The 17,641-nt window shown below is 43.5% G+C and overlaps 1 protein-coding gene across 6 annotated transcripts in view; it reads left to right on the forward strand.

The window, feature by feature from the left end:
* The window catches only part of sdk2b (sidekick cell adhesion molecule 2b), a 267,664-nt gene that overhangs the window by 237,177 nt on the left and 12,846 nt on the right, over positions 1-17,641 (forward strand). For 2 of the 6 annotated variants that reach the window (XM_056365696.1, XM_056365699.1), the window contains exons 22-43: positions 714-835; positions 1,020-1,129; positions 2,069-2,219; positions 2,326-2,563; positions 3,484-3,599; positions 3,810-3,999; positions 4,322-4,420; positions 5,038-5,232; positions 5,951-6,152; positions 6,609-6,712; positions 7,583-7,653; positions 8,321-8,453; positions 9,143-9,199; positions 9,878-9,979; positions 10,209-10,324; positions 10,720-10,906; positions 12,620-12,757; positions 13,176-13,385; positions 13,484-13,609; positions 14,539-14,703; positions 14,851-14,991; positions 16,683-16,842. In XM_056365696.1, the coding sequence (XP_056221671.1) occupies positions 714-835; positions 1,020-1,129; positions 2,069-2,219; positions 2,326-2,563; positions 3,484-3,599; positions 3,810-3,999; positions 4,322-4,420; positions 5,038-5,232; positions 5,951-6,152; positions 6,609-6,712; positions 7,583-7,653; positions 8,321-8,453; positions 9,143-9,199; positions 9,878-9,979; positions 10,209-10,324; positions 10,720-10,906; positions 12,620-12,757; positions 13,176-13,385; positions 13,484-13,609; positions 14,539-14,703; positions 14,851-14,991; positions 16,683-16,842 (3,133 nt within the window). The remainder of the gene's footprint in view (positions 1-713; positions 836-1,019; positions 1,130-2,068; positions 2,220-2,325; positions 2,564-3,483; positions 3,600-3,809; positions 4,000-4,321; positions 4,421-5,037; positions 5,233-5,950; positions 6,153-6,608; positions 6,713-7,582; positions 7,654-8,320; positions 8,454-9,142; positions 9,200-9,877; positions 9,980-10,208; positions 10,325-10,719; positions 10,907-12,619; positions 12,758-13,175; positions 13,386-13,483; positions 13,610-14,538; positions 14,704-14,850; positions 14,992-16,682; positions 16,843-17,641) is intronic. The other 4 variants (XM_056365697.1, XM_056365700.1, XM_056365698.1 and 1 more) reach the window with 3 other exon arrangements.

Raw genomic sequence — 17,641 nt, forward strand, 5'->3', positions numbered from 1 at the left:
ACGGTTTGACGTTAATATCTTCATCCAGGATTTATGTAAACTATATTGTGCTTTGGAATGGGAATATGTTATGGTAGGCTTAATGTTTATCTCGAGGGAAGCATTATTGGAGAAAAAAAAAGAAAAACACGAAGAATGAAATATTTAATGCAGTGACACCTCCTCATACATATCTACCTAGACAGGCAAAAACATTCCAACATGCACACACAAACAAGCAATGATATTCATGTACACAAAATTGCCCTCCTGCTGTTCTTTGAATTCACCATTTTCAGATTTGTCTCCCCTCCAGGATTTCCAGGGAACAATCCATTCTTATTGTTTACTCAGCTCAAGTGTAAACAGTGGGATATCAGATTGAATCGTATCTCCAGATAACTGCAGTGTAATTGACATTCATGGCAATGTCTCTGCCTGTGTACTGTGTAAGCATCTTTTTTTTCCAAATCTGATCTGCTTTGCTGTCTTAGCTGAAGTTGGGAGCACGAGGGAGGGAATTAAGTGAGGTCGCTGAGAAATGTCTCTGTGTGCAGTATCTGTACGGCCACAGGGGGGCGGTGTGGTAGATGGATTTTCCCATGTGAAAGCCTCCAAACTAAAACCACCCTGTGTGAGACAAAATAAACCCACGGTAGTGTCAGTTATTTGTTCCCTCAGTCGTTTTCTCTTTATCAAACTTTGAGTTTTTTTCCCTCCCTGCTTCTTCACAGAGCTTCCCGGCCCTCCTACCAACATGGCAATTTCCAACATCGGCCCGCGCTCTGTCACCCTGCAGTTCAAACCTGGATATGATGGCAAGACTTCCATTTCCCGTTGGCAGGTGGAGGCACAGGTGAGGCAGATTTAATCCAGAGCTGAAGTTAATCATGTGTTGCTGCTTTTAGAGTCATGTTGCTTATTTTGGATTGATGATATGATTCCAAGATTGAACAGAGATCTCATGGACTCCCTTTAGATGGACAGTTTTGCTCATTGTTGAAGGTATTTATCATGCTTTTTGTTTGTCTTGGGCTCAGGTGGGTGTGGTCGGAGAAAATGAGGACTGGGTGATGGTCCACCAGGTGTCCAACGAACCCGAAGCTCGCTCCTTAGAAGTGCCAGGTCTCAACCCATACACCTTCTACAGGTAGCCTGCTGGGAACTGTATCTGCTTCATTAAATCTTCAATGAGCATCTGAATGTAACAAAAACAAACAAACAATGAGACCAGACATAGCCTAGATGTCTAATTTCCATCAGTTTTCCCAGGCCAGTTACACTAAAAAAAAGTTAATATATGCAGAGGACCACAGCAGCAAATAGTACACATGCAGCTCAACGCACAGACCAGAAAAACAGCCCAAAACACATGCAGATTCAATCTGCTCTCACTGGACGTTAATACACAGCAACTATAGCACAGAATAGTCTTATTAGGGATGAACCTGCACGTGATTTTTCCAGTATATATTCCTTGTCGGATAACATGGAAATTAAGCTTGTGCAGCTTCTGACAAACAACAGATAAGGTGCATGTGCGCTTCAGGATCTCGGCTAATTTCAGCTTATCCCAGGAGCTTATCTTATTCTGTTTCCCTTTGATTTGGATACAAGCTTGTTACAGCTAGTGTGTTTTTAAAATTATTTTACAGTGTGCACATGATCTTTATCTCAGTCTGCAGTCTGCTTGTTTTTTTTTCCACGATCACATTCAATATAACCAATTAACATTTCACAGAGCCAATCCCCAAAGACCCACAGCAGCTATAGTTCTCATCCTTCCAGCATCAGTGCTGCCACTTTACATTTCACTGCAGTTAAACGCTCACTTTTTTTTTCTTCTTTTTTTTTACATATTCAGACAGAAACACAAATAAACTACCCTCTCAGCATATTTACACTGTATTCATATTCAGTGCTGTGATCTCAGTTCAAATGCAATAAGAGGATGCACACTGCAACCACTGCGATAAGGCTGGGAATTCATTTTGATTTGCCAGATCCTGCGCTGTGATTTCACTTCAAATTAAACCATCCTTTTTGCAGGAGTTGCATTATAATAATAATGTTAAACTCCAAACGCCAGGTTCCGTATGCGTCAGGTGAACATAGTGGGCACCAGTCCCCCGAGCCAGCCCTCCAGAAGGATCCAGACCCTACCTGCTCCTCCAGACATGGCCCCTGCCAACGTCACCCTACGCACCGCCAGTGAGACCAGCCTCTGGCTACGATGGATGGTAAATAGGAATCTGCTTCTTCTGTGCATATCCATTGGCTTGAATCTGGCTTGTTTTGACCCACTTTTTTGTCCTCCCTATCTCCTCTCTCTGTTCATCTGCCCAGCCTTTGCCTGAATGGGAATACAACGGGAATGCAGAGCAGGTGGGCTACAGAGTCCAGTACTCCCGTGCGGGCTCACAGGGCCGCGCGCTCACCCACGTCATTGCTGATCGTCTGGAGAGAGAGTTCACCATCGAGGACCTGGAGGAGTGGACGGAGTACGAGGTCAGGGTCCAGGCTGTCAACGGCATCGGGATGGGACCCTGGAGCCAGCCGGTCAGAGGCAGGACCAGGGAGTCCGGTGAGTTAGTTCCCTCTTCTGCCACCCTCGATGAAAAACACTGCTCGTCCTGTCGGATGATCAATGTGAGCTCTAGAGTAAAAAGCAAACTGCACGACATTACTAGCATCACAAAAAACACGGCACTGCTGGCTTAATTACTCAAAAGCAATTTAGTTTCTTGTTGCCAATTGCCAAGTTCTTGTCAAGACACGGCTATAAAATTAGGATTTATTATAACCAAGGTGTTTGTTTTACACTTAAAACCAACTCACAGCAGCACACACATTTCTCTACGAGTGCCATATTTTCATTGATTTTGTCCAAACGAAAGCAGCAAGGCTACTTTTCTAACACTGTTTTTGCAAAATCTGTGATGAATATCTACATTATTAGTCATATCAGACGTGGCAAACGCACAGTCACAGTTTACACTTTGCCATATGTTAAATTCATTTGTGTGCAGACTGTTTCCTATTCCCTTTTAGCAGCCTACTTCTATTTTAGATTCTAGTTCTTTTCCCTCCTCAACAGACGTAGGGTCGTGAGGAATGGAAGGAGTCTGAGGAAATTGAGAACACATGGACTTGAATGTGGAATTCCTTGTGCTCCTTTTTTTTTCTTTTTTTCCACTCACTCCAGCAAATTCTTAGGAATCAGCGCATTATGTCCAGGGATGAGTGCCAAGGAAGAGAAAAGGCCTATTCTTTAGTCTTTTTTTTTTTTTGCATGCCCTGGAGGGTATACCAGGATATCAGAGGCTATGTGCAAACACAAATGATAAAACCATAGCAGATCACTCAAACTGCCTCTCTTGTCGTACGCCTACATATTCACACACACAGGAGGGAGCGTGTCAAATTAATTTTTATTAATATATGAATTACAATGGGCCGTTCAGGGCATAATGTTTTCACCTCTCTACTCTCTTTGTTTTCCAGTCCCCTCCTGTGGACCCACCAATGTGTCTGCCTTCGCCACAACCTCCAGCAGTATCCTGGTGCGCTGGTTTGAAGTTCCTGAGCCAGACAGAAATGGTCTCATTCTGGGCTACAAGGTCTGCCTGTGCTTTTTATGTTTTTTTCAGTTATGCACTGTTTATTTACTGAGCAGTCAAAGAAAAATCTAATTAGTTTTTCTTAGCAATGCCGGCTATTTTTAGGCAGCGTACAAAGCAGCAGGGTGACAGTACGCAAGGCCATTTCTCCTGTGCTTGATTTCCAAATTCCAATTTCTCTTCATGTCCTGTCTCCTCACTGGTGATCAGGTCGTGTACAAAGAGAAGGACTCTGACAGCGCAGTCCACTTCTGGTCCGTGGAGGGGAACGCCACCCACAGTGTCCAGCTGAGCGGTCTGGGGAAATATGTTCTCTATGAGATCCAGGTTCTGGCTTTCACACGGATTGGAGATGGGCGCCCCAGTTCTCCACCCATCCTGGAGAGGACTTTGGATGATGGTAGGGCAACACCGAGCAGTGAAATAGCTTCATTACAGTATGGCAAAATATGGATATACTTGACAGCAGGGGTATAGTGATGATTTTTCCTTTGAAATTACATTAAAAAATGCAAACCTATGCTTTATTCTTCCAGTCCAAGAGCCTTAATAAATCATAGCTTTATGGAAAGTAGATTTTTGTTTTCATATTGGTGATCTTTCCTTTGCGACGGAAACGTACTGTAATTTATTCACCTTAAATGGTGAAAAAGTAAGTGTGTATATCAGTTTGATATGATTTTTGAGTTCTGAGTTGCATATGTCTTTTTGCTTTCCTGCAGTGCCTGGACCTCCGGTTGGTATCCTATTCCCTGAAGTGCGCACCACCTCAGTCCGGCTTATTTGGCAGTCCCCCTCTCAGCCCAATGGCATTATACTTGGTTAGTAATATACAGCACAGGATCATTTCCATTTCTTGTTCAGTTTTATTCATTGAAATTTTACAAGAAGAAAATCTCATGGTTTGTAGTGCGAGTAAATAAGCTGGAAACTACCAAATACTGCACAAATAAGCTAATTTGTTTAGATTTAATAGAACATTAGGCCCACAGGTGTCATTCCTGATGACTCTCAACATACTTTTGTAATGTTTTTTTCAACTTGATGGGCTACACAATATTAGCTGGGGGAAATCAAATGGTGTTATTTTCCAGCTTTGCTGTAAAGGGAGTTGGATTCTCTTGTTAGCTAATAGGGGATTTCCTTGTGAGCGTTTGATTCATTATACATCTGTCAGATAATTTGTTTTAAACCGCATAATATGACAGACCCACACAGCAGCATGCAGGAGCAGATGCTAATGGAATAACTGCAGAGGAGACGAAGCTGCTCGCTGCACAGTTTGCGCTTCCTCTCATTGTTAGGAAAACCAACACAAACAACGAATGTTTCAAATGCCTGAAATACTTTTCTTTTTTCCTCTCCTGTAGATTTAATTTACCACTGAGCTGCGTATGACACCTCCAAATAAGATTGTTTGTCCCCATCTTCTCTCCAGCCTACCAGATCACATACCACCTCAACTCGACCAATAGCAACGCGGCCACGGTCGACGTGCTGAGCCCCAGTGCTCGCCAGTACACGGTGACCAACCTCAAGCCGGAGTCCATCTACGTGTTCCGCATCACAGCGCAGACGAGGAAGGGCTGGGGGGAGGCTGCCGAGGCGCTGGTGGTCACCACGGAGAAAAGAGGTAACCAGAACTGACTGAATACGGTTACATTTAAATAACAGATTAGAGAGCTGGATGCGAGGCTGATGATTATACAACCACAAAAAAAAAAACAACATTATCTCACGGTGGTGTTTTGTAGAGTGAAGTGGTATTTTAAAACGTGATTGAAGTATAATTTGTTGATCACTAGCAAACAGGAAACACACTTACAGTTGTGTACATGATTCTGAGGGCGGACACAGGTGTGTGATCTGCGTAAAAAACACAACTTGTAGGGAGCTGTGTTAAGCCTTCATTGCACTTAGTTCACTTCCAGTTAACAGTCCAGCAAGCAGATGTGTTTTCTAAAGGAGTGTTTGTGCCCTTTGGGTGTTTATCGGAAGCACTCTGGTGCAGTTATGAGAATGAAATCAGTCCATCTGCTTCCCTCAGGGCATGTTGCAGATTGTTTACTCTGCAACTTTCATTTCTCAGCTACTTTTCGTTCATCACTATTGCGCTTTTTTTCCCCCTCATCTGTGGAACATAGCTCATGCAAATGAGAGCGAGCAGAAAGCAATAAGTAAAAGTGTATTTCTTTCAAAAGCATTTATAGGAGCGCTAATTCTTTTTCTCATGTTTCCATCCTTGTTTTAATTCCAGCTTTGTAACATCCATTTCCCATTTCTTCAATCAAACCTCTCTCTTAATGTCTCAATGTGTGTGCTTCTGTCTGTCTGTTTGTCCGTCCTCCCAGCTCGTCCCCAGCCCACCAGCCGTCCCATGGTGCCTCAGAAGGATGTTCAGGCCCGCCAAGTGTTGCTGTCGTGGGAGCCGGGCAGTGACGGCCTGTCCCCTGTGCGTTACTACACGGTGCAGCTCAGAGAGTTACCAGAGAACAACTGGACAGTCCACTCTGCCTCTGTCAACCACGAGGCCACCTCCTACATAGTATCCAGGTACAGTAGTTATCAGTTAACAGCTTCTAGTTACAGTCAAGGGTTAATTTCCATCCCCTTTATTGCACCAGTTGTATTTCTATTTGTTCTCTTTAGAGGAAGAGGATAATATTCTCACAGTCCCCAGTGCTACATTCACTTAAATATTCCCTTGGCTGTAGTATAGTTGGCAAATCAAGACTATCCTTAAATGGAATAATGTTTCCAGGGTATTTGAGTCTGGTTTAGAACATAAACAATGGTGTAAGCTAGTCAAAAACACTTAAGGTATATATTATGCAAATGCAGCAGTCAGGTGTTGGTTTAAACACGCCTTGTAGTTTGCTTGAAAAGCTTGTAGCTCTCACAGCAAGACTACAATTTCTCTGTTGACGTCTGTGGCTTAAGAGGTTTAAGATCCACCTCCGCAGTTTATCATCAAGATTAATGTGTTCTCCTGTGCCTCCATCCCCCAAGGCTGAAGCCCTTTACATCCTACCAGTTCAGAGTAAAAGCCACCAATGACATAGGGGACAGTGAGTACAGCGAGGAAAGTGAAGCGATCACGACTCTACAGGACGGTAAGAGCGAACGTCCGTATTTACACTCTAAATATTGGATGAATTAATTATCTTGATCTTAAAGGAAATTTGAAATATTCCTGTTTGCTCAACTGCCAAGAGTTAGAACTTGTCTGTAAACTACATATAAGGCTAGGTTAGAAGGTGGAAACAGCTAGCTTGAGTGTATCCAAAGACACCTCTTAAGCTCACTTATATGTCATTTGTTTAATCTTTTAAAATGACATGTTATTGTTATTGTTACTATTAGTTGGTGGGTGCAGAGACTTCCTGTGGTTTCATGATAACCTTTCAGTGTCACTTCAGGAAGTCTCTGTAGCCAAGAAATAGTCCAAACAGCGAATAAGCATATTTCCCAAAATGTCTAACTATTCCTGTAAATGGTTAAATTCTATGTACTGTTTGTTTAATATCTTAAATATACTGTATGCACATATACTTTATAGAGATGTTTCTGGGTCAAGTATTAACACAAATGTAAAAAAAAAAAAACAAGTCAAAGGTGGTATGCCTCTGTTCTGTATCACGATGAAAGGAGCCTGTTGTTGTGATGCAGACACTCCTGGCAAAGGCAGCTGGTGATGTCATGTGCGCACCATCTGCAGTTACCATGAGACAAGAGGGCAGCATTAAAACCTTGGCAAAGTTTTCCCAGTGTGGCTTTAACCAACATAAGAGATGTTTGCTCTGCTGATCTTTCCAGCTGCTATTTTATTCTTTTTTTTGACTCATCTGTCAACGGCTGTTCTGTTGTAGCTTTTGTTGTGTTTATGCTCCATGAATGCCACTGCACACGGATAGATTTAGCATCTTGAATTGTGCACATTTTCAGGTCAATTTAGCTCATTTATCTCACTTTTATCGCCTCAGCGCCCGACGAAGCACCCGCAATTCTCTCTGTCACGCCGCACACAACGACGTCGGTGCTGATCCGCTGGCAGGTAAGAGGAGATAGTGTCATTTTTTTATTTTCATTTTTTATGTTTCATTGTTTCCAAAATCCACAATAAAAGCTCTGAGAAAGTGGCCTCCAATGAGAGACCATGACAGCACACGGGGTAGGCCTGTACTTTAACACATACCCTCTTCTCTCTGTAATAAAAAACACACTCTCCCACACTCACACCTGAATTAACGGGTCATAAAGAAGAAAACAGGAGGCTCCAAGCCACAATTTTACTTTTATGGAGAACACTTGTAGAGTTTATAAAGATAGAGAGGTACTTGTTTTCTCTCTCTCTGCTTCTGCCCTCCGGGCCTGCTCTCTCATGTTCAACCATGGGGGATTTCTCTGTGTTATTTACCTGTGGTTGAGCTCAGTCTTAGTGGAGCATTTTGTTTTTCTTTCAGTGTGTGTGTGTGTGTGTGTGTGTGTGTGTGTGTGTGTGTGTGTGTTTTCCACTTACTGTAAGTGTCTTCAGTTAGAGACAAAACACAGGGTGATGAGGTGGAATTTTACAAGTAAAATGCCTGTTTAGGTGAAATGATCAAATTGATATGACCTCATTATAAGTAAAAAACTCGTGCAGTTAGACTATTTCTGGAGCTCTGAATCTGCCACACCAAACCTTAACACACCCCCCCAACCCCTCATATTTTCCTTTATAGCCCCCCTCTGAGGAGAAGATCAATGGAATCTTACTGGGCTTTCGGGTTCGATATCGTGAGCTGCTGTATGACCGCCTCCGTAGCTACTCTGTTCACACCATCACCAGCGTGTCCACCTGGGCTGAGCTCTCTGGTGAGGATTTACAGCAACAACCTGCATTATTCTCCCACTCGCACTGTTGGTTTCTCACACAAATACATTTTGTGGTATGACATATACACTTAGCTCAGCTGTTTTTATGTTGCATATATTGCAAATATAGATTATGTGATTTGAAATGTGACGCTATGAGTTTAAATAAAGTAACCAAAGGCATAAATCGTAAATCGCAATTTATTCAGCAAGAGTCTATTGAAAGGGACCATTTTTCTGTATTTTTACCTCAGAAACACTTTCACACAATTATGAGACTCCATCGTGGTTGATTATTCCTGCGCAGTCTTTATGTGTCAGCAGCACCATTATTTCCATCAAAGGAAAAACTTTCACACATGCCAATTCTGTTTCCCAAAATCGCCCCGCTGGTCTTGACACTTCACAGCAAAACATTTCATCTTGTGATCAGTAGCTATCAACTGTAGGCTATTATTAGGTTTACTGAGGAGCTGCTCTGTTTCTACTGCTCTGTGCAACTCAGCCCGTAATTTTACCCTCGTTGAAGTCATTCTGGGGCTCACTCAGAGCTATGATCACTGTGATTATAGTGATGCCCTTCTAACAATGAAAATATGAGACTTTGGACACAAATACTATTGTGTTTCCATTACCTCCTTCTCACTTTCTTTTATATTTATCGCTTTTTCTTTCTGCTTTTCTTTCAGCTCCCTACAGCATCCGGAATCTGAGTGACTCGACTCTAACCCAGTATGAGTTGGACAGTAAGTGTTGTTCTGTCTCTGCCTCACAAAAAACACACACATGCAAATGTGTACTCAATGATTCAGTCCACAATCTAATTAGGTAAAGAAAAAAAAAAAAAAGCTACCTTTTCTTGAATCTTACCATATGTCTCAGGTAACTCTGCTGCCTTGAACAGTGATACAGGAAAAGCAGTGTATCAAGCAAATTAACACAACATTTGGCTGCTTACATTCATATCGCATTGGTACAAACACTCCTACTGGGGCCAGTGGAAGCGCTTTGTGTACAGAGATTCTTGGACACTGAGTACACAAGCCCACCGAGTCCAGCACACTCCTTGGTTTGCTTATTTGGATGAGCACCAAAAAAACAGATGGCTATATACTTCCAACCCATTCAGCAACCACACCGTTGCAGTGTTTCTGTATGAATAACCTTTTTTTTGTAATCGAAGTAGAAATTCCTCTCATTTTTACCCAGCAATAGAAATTCATTGTTATGGGAAGCTAGTAAAGGATCATGTCCTTGCACGACTGACTGAAGGTGACTGACCTTCACTGGTTAACAACAGAGCAATGACAAGCACTGCTGTGGATAGAAGAGTAGCTGCTCCAAAGTGGGGTTAAATAGTGCAATTCACACTTTGGTGTTAAATGTAATTCCTAACTTTTTATTTCCCCCTTTTTTACTTGCAGAGCTAAGTAAACACAAGCGCTATGAGATCCGCATGAGTGTATACAACGCTGTGGGCGAGGGGCCAACCAGCCCACCACAGGAGGTGTTTGTGGGAGAAGCAGGTATGTGTGTTCACTTCCTGTACTTTCAATCAGCAACAGTTTGCAAAATTATCTCACCACCCTCAATGCAAGTGGATTAGGCGTTTTCCATATGGCAGTCGCTCCTGGCAACACGTGTGTTCAAATGATCTCCTTTGAAACGTGGTGATGCTAGCTGTCCAGACTACTGATAACAGACACTGAAGTTGTTCTTTTAATGTATGGTTATGGTGTGTTTGTGTGACGACAGTACCCACCGCCCCACCACAGAATGTGGCCATTCAGTCCGCAACAGCCACCCAGCTGGACGTGACCTGGGACCCTCCACCTGTGGATGCACAGAATGGAGACATCCAGGGCTACAAGGTCTGATTAACACGTTTCATAAGACCTCCTGGGCCCAGGAGCCACTCGTTTTATGGGCTCACTTCTTAATAAAGCAACAACATTGTGTTCTGTTTTTATCATTATATAAATATTTAAATGTTCTTGTGGTTCATGGGAGACCACGTGTGTGATGTTAATCACCATTAAATGCACATTTTTGCACTTTTAGCCTACCCCGTTTTTCCACAGGGGCTGCTCAATGAAATGTTTGTTGCTCAAGAAAACATTTATAGGGAATAAAATGGAATTGCGTGTCTCCCTTAAGGGAGTTTGGAATAGGACTGAGTTTTATAAAAGCAGAAATAGTTGTGGTCCCTGAGCTGCATCTGCAGACATGCATTAATATTTATTTATGCCTCTCTTATTCCATGTAGGTTTACTTTTGGGAGTTCCAGCGAAAGAATGAGACAGAGCGGCTACGCACTCTGTTCATGCCTGAGGGAGGGGTGAAACTGAAGAACCTCACTGGTTACACCACCTATATGATCAGTGTGGCCCCCTTCAATGCTGCTGGGGATGGCCCCCGCAGCCCACCGACCAGGGGCCGCACGCAGCAAGCAGGTAAATGGAACCGCTAGATACCAATAAACATGCACAATTCCTCATTCGCTGTGAATGAGTGCCAGCAGTCAGAACTGTTGCAATCAAGCAATGTAGTAAAACAAATATTTCTGTATGTAATGAATGAATGTATTATGATGGAGAGGTGCTGAGAAAAGCAAGACAAGCTGAAGACAAATGAGGTAACAGGATGACACGAGTGGAGCGGATGAATTAGAGCGCGCACAGCCATGTTCACTCATTTGTCATATTTATGCGCCGGTGGTGGTGGTGGTGGTGCTGATGTTAGTTTGGAGAACCCTGAGAGTTTTTTCAAAGAGGATGAGTCAACCATGAGGAAAGAATTTGATGTGAAGATGATGCTAATCGTTGCTGTCAGCATGCCAAACGATGTTAGCGGAGCCACACACTGAGCATAAGTTTCTAATCAGCAAACCCCACTCTGAACTCATTCGCTGAATCGCCCTATTTTGTCTGGAAAGTAGATGATATGAAAATTCTTGGAGGAAGCTTTCTGTCTACAGGCATGCTATGTCTACACAGCCCCCCCCCCCCCCCCCCCCCCCCCAAACATCTCCTGTTCCTTTTATCCATCTTTCTTTCTTTCTAAAAATTGTGGTGCCTTTTGTGTGCTGCACCAGTAAAGAAGGAAGAAAAAGAAGGTATTCACAGATTCTTGGTTTTCCCTTGTGGGTCAGTGTCGTGAGAGGAGGAAGCAGATGACAAGCTGGAAGGGGGCGAGGAGGGGAGGAGGGGAGGAGCACTATGGAAATAGCTATCCCATCTTTTTAGAAGACAAAGAGACATTGTCTTCAGCGAGCGTCTCGACTCCTGCTCGACAAGTTTAAAGACAACAGGGCGAACTGTTTTTTGAGCACAGCGGTGTCACAAGCTCCGCCAGCTGTAATGGGCCCTGGAGGCTGAGAGCAGCCATTGTGATTGTGAATTAGAATGACCTGGGTCAGATGGTATTTTTAAGCCTTTTAACCTCTATGCAGTATAGCAAAAAATGTGGCGTTGACCTAATCAAGGGAGTTCAACTGGTGAACGAGGACACCCGCTCGCCAGTCTCAGCCAATATCACTCAGTTAGAAAGCTGCAGCACAAACTATGTCACAGCTGCAGCTCTGGATCTGTAAAGTAACAGCAGCAGCAGCAGCAGCAGCAGTTTAGATCTGCAGATAGAGACTTGAAAGGCTGAGAGAAAAGTAATCGCTTTTTCAAGTTTCCCAAACACAGAAAGAAAACACCAGCTGTAAGAAAAGAAAAAGCCAGAGCACATTATTAGATGATTTTGATTGACTTCCACAGCTATTAAGTACCTTAACAAGTTGTCTTGTTGAGATTACAGTAGGTGGGTCAAGCCGGTTCCATGATGTGCCCACTTCAAGTAATAGTGTCAGTTCTCAACAAATGAGCGCACTTATTGTCTTTTGTGGAAAATATGTCCAAACTTGTTTTGTACAGCTTCAAAATCAGCATTAATATAAAGTATTTACAAACATTATGTAGGCTAACTCAAATATAAGCCTGTGATCCTAACCCATTGCCATATGATTAGCCTTTAGTTGTAGCCAGCCTTTATTTCAGGCTCTGCACTGAGGCAGACACATATTGGAAGATGCTGGAAAACCTCCAAATCCCCTTATGCATACCTAGCTTGCTGACTGTTACCCAAGCATCTTTTGACCTTTGACCTGTGTATGTTCCCAGCTCCCAGTGCTCCCAGCTTCATTCACTTCAGTGAGCTGACCACCACCTCGGTCAATGTGTCCTGGGGCGAGCCCACCTTCCCCAACGGCATCATTGAGGGTTACCGTCTGGTCTATGAACCCTGCACACCGGTGGATGGTAAGCCCTCATTCTTACCTTTATTATTAGACTTCTCTCTGCTTATAATGGCTGCTGGCTTCTATAATTCATGCACACTCCAAGATCGATTAGGATTATGAATTAAAACTTGACTTTTGTTTAGATCAATTTAGCTCAGAGTGGTCATAATCTTGTGGTGTGCATTTTTCTTGAGCTATAAGCTAACCATCACCTTGACCTAAACAGCTCATGTGTCATTGCAACCTTTGCATAGCTTCTACTGTCATCATAAATAATATGTGACTACAGTGCCAAAATGCAATTCCCACAACTAATTCCATTACTGCGTGTGTGTGTGTGTGTGCGCGCGTGTGTGTGTGTGTTTGCCTGTGTCGAGTGTGCTCCCACATTGCCTGGCCTGTGTAAGACCTGCTCTAAATGTGGTGTGTTTGTCTAGAGTCTTCAGTGGCCTGTGCCGACTGTCTTCACTCCCCCTCCCCCCCAGGCGTCAGTAAGACAGTGACGGTGGACGTGAAGGGGAGCGGGCCCCTCTGGCTGAAGCTCAAAGACCTGGCCGACGGCATCACATATAACTTCCGCATCCGGGCCAAGACTTTCATCTACGGGCCCGAGGTGGAAGCCAATATCACCACCGGCCCAGGAGAAGGTTTGTTTAGTGACAATGTTGATGTTTTTATTTATTGTTTTTTTTTGTTTTGTTTTGTTTTTAACCTTTTACTCTAACACTTTATTATTCTTCCTCAGGAGCCCCGGGACCCCCTGGAGAGCCATTTATCACACGCTATGGCTCAGCCCTGACCATCCACTGGACCAGCGGGGACCCAGGACGCGCTCCCATCACACGCTACGTCATCGAGGCCAGACCTTCAGGTAGAGTATGCGCCTCGGCTACGTAAGGACACAAACCAGATGATCACCACTTCAGCCATGAAATTCTAGACCTTGCCTTGATGCCACCTTGATAGTTTGATTAAGGAAAGTGGTATAAAGTGTCAACATCTGCTGCCCCGGTGTCTGTGTCCCTGGTATTTTAATGGATTATTGATCGAGATGCTGCAGTTGAGACAATTGGCATCCGGTTTCAGTTGTGATTGACACATCGGGCAGGGTTAAGAGGGTGATGGATGGTAGGTGACTCACGGGGGGGGGGGGTATTTCATGACTTTTAAGTGAAAATTGAGGGGGATACTTTGTTCTAGATTTGAAAGAGCGCTGTTGGAGGATAATGTATAGCTACGGGTCAGTGCCCAGGGGACAATGAAGATGGTTAAACCAGCCCCACGCAGGCCCATTCCCCCTCATCTTCTCTAATGCGTATGCCAAGGGCCATAACTCTCTGCAGCCTCATATAACTTGATGACTTGTTTTTGTCTCCAGATCAAATTACATCAGCTTCTCTAACTTTTGCCAGAGTTGTGCAACATGACAGATGAACTCTGGTGCTTGTTTATGTTTGTGTACCCCATTAAAAGAGTCAAACTTACACTGATGTTTACAAGCCGCGATGTGTAATAAATGGTCTCTGACAGAATTTCCAAAGCCAGCAGTAAGCCATCTAACATAGCTTCATTTGAAATATGGCTGTGCCACTGTTTATGATGTAGATTTGGTTGCTGTAAATTTTACGGGAGCAGTGAAATTGATGGATTGTGTAATATTTGTAGGAATTATGAATTACCCTGGGAGCTGCCAGCCAGACCGGAGCCTTATATCAAACAAACAAACAACCTGTTAACAAAGACATATTGACATTGTTTAAATGTTTTGCAACTTTCATATTCTCCTCTGACCCCTTACAGATGAGGGATTGTGGGATATCTTAATCAAGGACATCCCCAAGGAAGCAACATTACATACGTTCAACATGGACATCCTAAAGCAAGGGGTCAGTTACGACTTCCGGGTAATTGGAGTGAACGACTACGGCTATGGCTCTCCGAGTCTACCCTCTCCTTCTATATCTGGTGAGCTTTTATGTGTTTGTTAAAAAAAACTGAATTGCATTAATTTTCAGACTAAATTAAATTCCCTAAGGTCATTCAGACATCACAGAAATATGGCCACATGTTTTTTCAGCAACAGTGAATTCCAATTTTCCGTGTTTCATTCAGCTCAAAAAGTGGCGCCCTTCTACGAGGAGTGGTGGTTCCTGGTCGTGGTGGCTCTGGTGGGGCTCATCTTTATCCTGCTGCTGGTTTTCATCCTCATTATCAGGGGACAGAGCAAAAAGTATGCCAAGAAGTCCGAATCAGGTGAGTGCACACAATTTCACAATTAAATGGAGCATTTAACAGTTATAGAGGCCCCGTACCTTTCTTCTAACCCAGTGGCACAGAGGGCCACGAATCTGATGACTTGACTTTTTCTAACACTTAATGCGGCGACTTGATGATTTGCAGTTTTCAAATTCAGAGCAGTGAACTTGAGCTAACTTTTTTTTTTTTTTGTTCGAGGGTTATGTTCTGATTTTGAATGAAACAGATAATTGACTGAGTAGCAAGGGAACAAAAAAGGCAGGGAGGGAGAGGGAGTAGGGAAGCGGGAGTAGGGAGCATACTTGTCCATTCAGTGCAGCTCTGACATCAGCGGGTATTTCCCTCAGCTCAGCACTTCTGCAATGGCTGTTTAGCTGCCAGGCAGGGGAAGGGAGTGGGGTCCCTGCGGGTCACTGCCCATCTCTCTGACTGACAGGAAAAACAAGAGGTTCCTTCTCACTCCAACACAAAGCCACTCTGAAAGCCTCGCATATCCCCCTCTAGGAATCTGGCCCAGGCGACTGGACCTACCCAGCAGCCTTTCTGTTTCTGTGTGTTTGCGTAACCACCAATTGACCTCAAGTAGCCCCGGAGCAACCACGGAGGTCCTGGTCCGCCATAAGTCTTAGGATGACTGAAAGTGTTTTTAACCTGTAACGTGGCGAGCGCCAGCCTCTCCAAACATTAATCTACTGTAGAGCAGTGTGGCAAGCAGTTTGATGACTTATGAGGGACACTTAGAGTCGAGGCAAAATAGTTGCTTTACTGCCCATTTATGTGTGATCCACTGACAGTGTTTACACAGAGAGGCACACTCATTTATCATATGCGGAGGTATTTTTGTACATGCTTTTCAATGAGTCATTGAGTCAGTTTTAGCCTTGGATTTGCAATGTTATATGATAGGAAATGTCCTGTCATTAGATATTGGATGAAAAGTCTCTATTCTATGTTTAATACATTGTGTAATCTGTAAATTCTCCATTTGCACTCCATATCTGTGGTTTATTGCTTCAATCTCTTATTTATTATTATTTCTTTCACATTTTTAATAGTAAATCTCATTATGTGTTTTTATTAAGAAACAAAGCTGCAAGTCTTGAGTCAGACTCAAATGCAGTACTTCATAATTTTGGGAAATTGGTGTATTTGTGTTCTTGCCGAGAGTGAGATGAGAAGCCTGATACCACTCTCATACCGCATGTGTCTGTTAAAGTAAGGCCACAGCCAGCAGCCGGTTGGCTTAGCTAACAAAGACTGGAAACAGGGGGACGCATCTAGCCTTGCTCAGTCTGAAGGTAACAAAATCCACCTTCCAGCACCAGCACCTCTAAGACTCACTAATTAACACCCAGAGCTAGCCGTACCCCCTGTTGCCCCTGTTTTTATGCGATGCTAAGCTAACCACCTGCTGGTTCTGGCTACATATTTGTGTTATTAATCTTTTCATCTAACTCTGGGCAAGCGAATAAGCATATTTTCCAAAGCTGAAAGATGAACTATTGCTTTAGGTGCTGGAAAGTTTACTTGGACTTACCTGCATGAAACTTGAAAACAAAAACAGTCAAGTCTCAAGGTTTATCCTGTTAAAGTCTTGGAATAATAATCATTTAAAGAAGGGCATTACTCAGTTCCATTCGTCCTCCCAGACACTAACCTGCCTGTTCGTCTGGCCTGTGGTCACACAGTGTCTCTATACGTGTGTCCAGGTAACAATTCTAACTGCAACGCTCTGACCCACGGAGACATGGTCAGCCTGGATGAAGGACGTTTCCCTGCTCTGGAGCTCAACAACCGACGGCTGTCTGTGAAGAACTCTTTCTGCCGGAAGAACGGCGTCTACACCAGGTCAGTGATCCGCACGCTTGCAGTTTATAAACACTGCAGATTATATTCAAATTAGAAGCTTAATTTAAAGTCCAAATTAAATAACCATATGGTAAAAAAAAAAAAACTGCTTTATCCAGTTATGTGGAGAGAAAAAACCACCCTCCTACTAACAACTTGCACTTAAACTCACTCTTCCTACCATTTAAAAGCAGCAAACAAACAGACTCACGACAGATTCCCTTTTAATGAGCTTCTGTATTTGAGTGAGTCCCCAGCTGTAGGACATGCAGCATGCTGAGACCATGGCCTTGTTTAGAGCCAATCACTCAGACTGACACCTGTGCTAAGAACGCTTCAGGGACTGAGTCATAAGTCCAAGTCTGCATCAGACTGTGTTCTCTGCATTAGATTATTAGAGCCTGTTTAGGTAAGAGGTGGATTCAGGCACAGTGACTATATTTTCATATGGATATGACAGCATTCTGTATTGTTAATGACTGGAAGAGACAGGTGCACTCCTCCGAAACCTGCCTCTCTGTGCGCATATGTCCAGGAGTCTCCAAGTCCATATTATGAACAGTGCTTTGTTTTTTGCATGAGAATGTGATACATTTGTTTGGGTGGGTGCATCTCTATTTGTGCAAGCGAGTGTCACCTTGAGGACAGATCAAAGCAGGCCCAGGTCTTTGAGGAGCTTCCAGGCAGCGTCCTATTATATTCTCCGGCTTCAAGGGAGAAGGCGAGGGGTTGGGGGGGGTGAAAGAATGCACAGATGTACTTTCAAAATCACCCCTCTTTCAACTCCCACGCCCATAGA

Source organism: Seriola aureovittata, chromosome 21 (genome assembly GCF_021018895.1).
Source record: "Seriola aureovittata isolate HTS-2021-v1 ecotype China chromosome 21, ASM2101889v1, whole genome shotgun sequence".
NCBI lineage: Eukaryota > Metazoa > Chordata > Actinopteri > Carangiformes > Carangidae > Seriola > Seriola aureovittata.